This window comes from Pyrus communis, chromosome 17 (genome assembly GCF_041283825.1).
Source record: "Pyrus communis isolate YQ-2024b chromosome 17, ASM4128382v1, whole genome shotgun sequence".
NCBI lineage: Eukaryota > Viridiplantae > Streptophyta > Magnoliopsida > Rosales > Rosaceae > Pyrus > Pyrus communis.
This window is the reverse complement of record NC_142581.1, coordinates 3,252,977-3,259,963: the sequence shown is the minus strand read 5'-3', so window position 1 is coordinate 3,259,963 and position 6,987 is coordinate 3,252,977. Positions and strand designations below refer to the sequence as shown.

General features: G+C 35.7%; 1 protein-coding gene across 1 annotated transcript; it reads right to left on the bottom strand.

The window, feature by feature from the left end:
• Nucleotides 1-4,022: 4,022 nt before the first annotated feature.
• On the bottom strand, nucleotides 4,023-6,890 carry LOC137708465 (transcription factor MYB16). Its single transcript, XM_068447547.2, has 3 exons — nucleotides 6,260-6,890; nucleotides 6,005-6,134; nucleotides 4,023-5,254 (listed from the first exon to the last, which is right to left on the bottom strand). Exons 1-3 carry the CDS (start codon nucleotides 6,390-6,392, stop codon nucleotides 4,348-4,350), a joined length of 1,170 nt encoding a protein of 389 aa, XP_068303648.2. The 5' UTR covers nucleotides 6,393-6,890; the 3' UTR covers nucleotides 4,023-4,347.
• Between the last annotated feature and the right edge of the window lie 97 nt (nucleotides 6,891-6,987).

Sequence of the window (6,987 nt, the reverse complement as noted above, 5' to 3'; positions counted from 1 at the left end):
CAATCAATTTTCTAGGTCACCCCCGTAAAGATTGGCCATGTCCTAAATCAAATATGAATTATTTTAGTCATTTAAAAGGAATCAAATAAATAGACCAACCATGTTCTTTAGTTATGAAATTTTTACACATTAATTAAACATTTAAATGATTTCTAATTTGATTTATTTTTAACATAATTGACCTAATAAAAAACATTATCCTGAACATCCAAAGTATCATTTGCATCAATCAAAGCAGTAGCTCGTAAAGCATTACAAGATGAGAAAAAGAGCCGAGAAAGTCTGGCTGCAAAGTTGAATAGATGGTTGAGTAAGTCTTTGAAGTTTAGACATATGTAAGGTCATTGCATCCTTCTTGATTGGGGAACTCATTTAAAGATATGGACCCTCTTATCATTTTACCAAACTTCAAAACCGCAAATTCGATCATGGCCACAGAAATCTATGACTTTTCCATGTGAGACACCAAATATGCTTGAGAAATGATTTACAAGATGTATTCTATAGTATGTATGTATGATGATGATCTCAATGCTTTTGATGAGTAGAATAATAATTGGTGCCACTCCATTCTTGTAACGTATTTATTTTTATCTGCAACCCACTTTATATTCAAGTGCAGTGACTTTTCAGTACCTTACACTGTGGACCCTTCATCATTTATCAAAGTTCCCACTCAAATTTGATGCAAGGGAGGATGATATTTCAAGTTCACACTACGTGTAGGGTTTAGGGCATTATGACACACATTTTAGTGTAAAGATAAGTCCCAGCTCACACATAATTGTATATGCTAGCATCAGTCATCTATATATGAGTGTGTGACGGTGGACTGTTAGAATCTCACATACATCAATAGTACAAAAGCTTATAATGTCGTTCGTAAACACGCTAAACTAATTATGCACCATTAATGCAATCTAATACACACATGCCTCAACGATCTAAAATGTGTTCACAACTAGCCTCCGCTCAAAATCAGATATCAATTTCAATTTGGACAAAATTTAAAAATTAACATGTAATAAATCTAGTGAATTATGCAATTCAGTTCAATACTAGACCCCAAAAGAAACCCTATAGGTATGCTAGAGAGCATTGCGACACACATTTTAGTGTAGAGCTAGGTTTCAAGAGAATTATAAATTTTATAGTAGCATGACGCGTATGACCATGAGATGTTGATACGTCACATGCATCGACAATATGAAAGCTAGCATACGTCCTACATACTCGTGTGTAGCTGTTGATGCATTATGATATCCACATACCTCAACGACGGAAGTCTTAACGAGTGATGCTAGCACGGGTCGAAAATAGAAGTCGATTTCATTTAACTTGAATTTGAACTTAAACAGATGAAGTAAGGCATTCATCGTAAAGATCCTTATTCATTTCATTTATTACATTGAACTGGTGTGGAGTTTGGAAGCAGAAAGAGCAGTACAAAGTGATAGAGCTGCAGTGGTGAAGTGTTGCATAACTGAGTGAAACTAAATAATTCATTTTCCAGTTTATACGAGTTGATGCAAACCACATGCTGAAAAAATGCGACAGGAGCTCATTGAATACGCAAGGTTGGTCGCAGTCGAGGCGATTAAATTGGGAGGATGAGTTACATTATTATTATTATTATTATTATTATTATTATTATTATTATTATTATACACTGAAATAAATGTTCATGTCCAAAAAATCTGAAAAAAAAGAGAGAAGAAGGATGCTGATATATATATATTGAACGTTGGAGGATACGTCGTCTCTGACATATGTGGCTAAAAATCACCGTTGCTCCACCCTCCATACGTCGTCTCTGACATATAACCGAACTCGTTCTGGTCATTTATAATGTTATCAATAAATACAACATATATACGTACCCATTTCTTCTTTTTCTTAATTTTCTCACAAAACCAAGACTGTTGGAATGTATTCCACAAGTTTAGAGAGGTCGTTGGCACGACTGGGTGGTGGAGGTTTGAAGGTGGTATAATTGGCAATTGGATTAGTTTTCTCACACCACCAAGACTGTTAGCATGTATTCCACAACTTTAGAGAGGTCGTCGGCACAACTGGGTGGGGGGACCGACAACACAGAGAAAAGAGAACTATTTAGGGGGGGTTAAATTATGGGGTGTAAAGGAAAAGGATTTTGCATATATTGTCTGTCATGTCCAATGTTAAATGCATGGTCTGAGTTCTCTCCTATGTTGGTGAAAATGCACTTGAAAGATAAATTGGCTGTTAAATGAAGTAAACCCTAGCTTTTTCTCCATATACATTCTGGTTCTGGTCTTTATTCACTGGGTCACTTTGAACGCAATTAGCAATATGCATTGTTATTGCTAGCAATGAGTATTTGTGTGACCAACTATAGCATAAAATTTCAGTGTTCAGACACGTTGAAGTTGTATCAATCAATCATCCATTTGATTAGCCAATATGTCCAATTTATTTTCACAGATTTTTTAGCTTGCAGACCAAATATTAAACCCAACCCAAAATATGGACCATATTTCGATCCATTAAGCTTTATGTCTTCAATATTTTTTGATATATATTTGATTTTGATCAACTCAACAATTGAGATTACATTATTATTTTTCGATATAGCCTTCAGCAAAGTACTGTACTAGTACTACTGAAAAGGAAATTATCACTATAGACATTAAGAAAGCTACCAAGTTGAACACACCAAATGGTTTCATATATAGAAAATAGAAAAAGGGTCGACCAAAAAAAAAAGAGAATAGAAAAAGAAAGTAATTAAAATGAAAATGAGTAGAATCTTTCTTTCAAATAAAATAGAGAATTATGCAATATTAGTTCTTCTGAGTGAAATGATGCGAGATGCAGTGTCCCGAAGGCATTGAGGGCCACCGTCCCTGATTAGAATAAAAAAACAAAAAAACAAAAAAACCCTTACAACTAGTCATGCGTAACATAAAACCAATACCCTTTTAACAAACAAAACAATATACAACTTAAAAAACCAAAATTACGTTTAAGAAAACCTAAACTAAGAAGCCGAAAAAGGTTATGAGAATAAGCAACTGCAAACAGAAGTTATGTAGACCTTAAACAAGTTACACAAAACATGAACGTGAGGGACTACTAGTAAATTAAACAGCCATATGCATGCATAATAGGGCTTATTTGGAAGTGTTTTTAAAATGTCTAAATGCGTATGTATTTGGTGAAATTTAATTGGATATGATTCTTATAGGAAGCACTTCAAGTGCTTTTCCAAGATTTATTTACATTTTATTAAGAATTGGTTCTAAAAACACTTTCATTAAAAACGCTTTCGTTTATGTTAAAAATACTTCCAAACTTTTTCACGTAGAACAATATTAATGTATAGTGGCCGTCACAAAAGCATTAAGTTTTTAATGCCACCGCCATGTTAGATGGGAAGAGGAAGAGTACTAGACTTGGGAAATTGACAAGAATGTAGGATTTTTTCTTCTTGGTCAACTTCTTTTATCTCTATAATTTACCCCACTTGGCATTAGCCTTCATTTCGTTTATGATTTGTGTTTCCTGTTATTTGCAATACAACTAAAGCCTAGAGAGACAGGAAAGTGGAAAAAAAGGACTCAGAAATTAAAACCTCTTTTAATTCTACCTCAAAAGAACAAATTGACATAGCACCAACCATCAGTAAAGTCGGTCATAAAAATATCTTGTATTGGACATGTCCGTATAAATGTCCTGTGTAGTTTTAAATAGCATAAAACTAACCAAACAGAAAATCCAATTTCAAATAAACAAGACCTTGGCATAATCAAGTTTACTAGAGCAGAGTGTAATTTCTTCGGCTATTTGCATTCATGTCCGAATGAATCTTGTATTTTCTAGTTTATATTAGACAATAATTTCTTTGGCTATTTGCATTCACGTCCGAATGAATCTTCTATTTTCTAGTTTATAATAGACAATAATATAAAGGGAAAAAATCCAAAGAAATTCTGGGTTAACGGATACATTCACTCATAACCATAAAAAAATCAAAGTACAGATGAAGAATGGTGAATATATTGAAGAAAACTATACGAGACTAATACATAGTTTGCACCTAGATGAACGACTCTCTAACAAGTTGAAAATTGCATATTTTATTACATTTTTCTGGTACCGATCCTATGAAAATTGCATAAGCAACCAAAAACTGCTTCGGCAATAGCATGAATTCATGAACAGAAATTAAGCAAATGGTTTGCTTTTGGTAATTTGATCATGAGAGGAGCTAAATTTGTTGCACACTTTGATTTAATTCCCAATCAGAACACCAATTAATCCGAAATGATCACATAGAGGACATGGCAGTGGCTACAGAGTTCATCATCAAAACAGTGGAGATTCTGAGGGAGAAGAGTTCACCAAATTGAGAATACTATTCCAGTAATGCTTATGATCTTCGTTGTAGTCAGTACCGCTACCGCTGCCGCTTCCACCACCGTTATCAGAATCCCCGCCGTGATCCCCGTCTGGCAAACTGTGCACCTCATCAGAGTTGTTAAGCAAGAGATTAGTGAACCCTTCTTGATCAGCAGCTGCCATGTCAGCAACCACATTGCCAACTTGATGATCAGTAGCAGTAGTCCATGCCCCTCCAGCGTCCATGGACATTGTGATGGTCTGATGATCATGAACTAACCCTAATGAAGTGAAAGACAAATGGGACTTCCAATCTTCTTCTTTATCCCCACATTCTTCCTTGGTCTCAGAAGAACCTGAACACCCAACAAATTCGATCATCGCCGGCTGCATAATCGCGGACCCCACTGTGGAGGACGATGCGTTATTAACGTTAGTCTGATCGGAATTGTAATTGAGCGTAGATGTCGAAGACTCGAGATCAATATTATTATTAGAAGGGTTTGATGACGGCCACTTAATCTGAAGTTGAGCTGAAGTCGAACCCGAAGACGAAGAATTCACCAGAACATAGGTATTGGGGTTTGTGGTGGTGAGCTGGTGGAGTAATGAGGAGTTGTGGGAGCGGAGCTTTGATTCTCTGACGAGGCGAGCCTCGGCTTCGAGCCGGGCGCTCTCCCACTGAGCCATGTGGCTGAGGTTGGAGACGTTCTTGGAGTGACCGTAGGCGCTAGAGAGTAGGGCGTCGTTCTTTGGCTTGTGCGTGACGGGGTCGATGCCCATTTTGGCTAGCCTCTTCTTAAGATGCGTATTCCAGTAGTTTTTTATCTCATTGTCTGTTCTCTTTGGCAAGTGAGTTGCTATGGCCGACCACCTGATCATCAAAGACAAATATTAGCACCAAAATACTATAAAAAACAACATAAACTACATCGATCTTATAAGTATTTTTATTTCATTTATCTGTTGTAAGCAATATAATATAAAAAATTGATTTAATGGACAATTTAACATTCTATTTACTTTATTCGTTGATTCTTCTTTGATCAGTTGAATTTTAAAAAATCAGAAATGATTAGGAGTTTGCATGATAAGAAAATTTGAAGAGGACCATTTTCATTTAAAGACTGTGACCCATAAATAATTAACTCGCAGTCAGGAGATTCATGACTTAGAATTTAGAACAACAGTGAATTATCATGTTATGGAAAATGGTTGCACAAGTCAAATTTGTGAATAAGTGACAGGTCGGAGTTGAGTGGTTGAAAGTAATTGCGAGATCAAGGCTTTCACATTCAAAACGTCGAAAAATTTAAACAAATGTAGAACAGTGATGGAACTTGATTACAAAGAATGTCGACTTCTTAACAAATTCTAGCTTCTACATTGTCAAGGTAAAGAAAAATAAGAACATATTTGAGAGAAAGGATTAACAACCATGAAAAATAAGACCACTAATTAACATTTGGAAACAATGTCTACCAGAGGTCCAGAACTAATCAGACTAAGACAGTTGATAACAACAAAATTGCTTATGACCATTTGGTCTAGCTACACTGATAGGGGAGTTACAGTGTTCAAATCGCAGGGACAACAAATTGAGCGACAATATAAACAATTGTACCTGTTCCCTAATAGGGCATGGAGTTGAATTATGGTTTGTTCTTCTTGCAAACTGAACTTTCCCCTCTTAATATCAGGTCGAAGATAGTTAGTCCATCTAAGCCTACAGCTTTTTCCACATCTCTGAAGACCTACACACATTTAGTTAATTAAACCGTGAAATTAGCAAATAATTAAGTACTTAAATTACACATGTTATGTAATTACGTACATTCTTATAGTATAATATGTGGGGAAATGCAAGTGGAAGTCTCACCAGCTTTTGTTGGGAGGGCACGCCAACTTCCATGGCCGTGTTCTTCAATGTAAGCCAAGAGCTTCTGGTCTTCTTCTGGAGTCCAAGGTCCTTTCTTCAAACCCACCTTGTCACAGCACGGTGATCGACCCATCAGAATATTCTGAACCCGCAAAGCAAAGTAGTAGGTTCTGCTCTTGTTTATACGGCTAGACTTACCTTCTGCAAGAGAAAAGGAAGATGATATGGATGGAGGAAATTAAATAGAGAAGGGGAAGAAATGGGCATATGCATTGAGGATGAGAAAGGTCAGCGACATAAATGGGATAAAGAAATAATTTTTTATCAGAGAGTAATAGCGTGGTACATTTCTCATAACAACAGTACCCTCTTAACCTTCCATCACTTTGTAAATATTCACATAAATATTGATTAGAGCGGATGTGCTCCTACAATATATTCGAGTTGGACATGTTTGTTTAGTACAAGAAATATAAATTCAAATCATGTTAACTAAATATGAGTCTGAGAATCATTCCACTTCTTAAGTTTTCACTATGTGTATTACCACATATGAAATCAGAAAACTATGAGTTTGTTGTTGACATCTGTACTTAAATACTAAACATGTACTTATTAGTGCATTTCATTGATCCACTTCATACAAACTAAAGATTTGTATCTCTCAATCTTGAACGGTCCAGATTTCTGAATACATTAGCTCCGGACTTCAAAATCTAGTATATAAT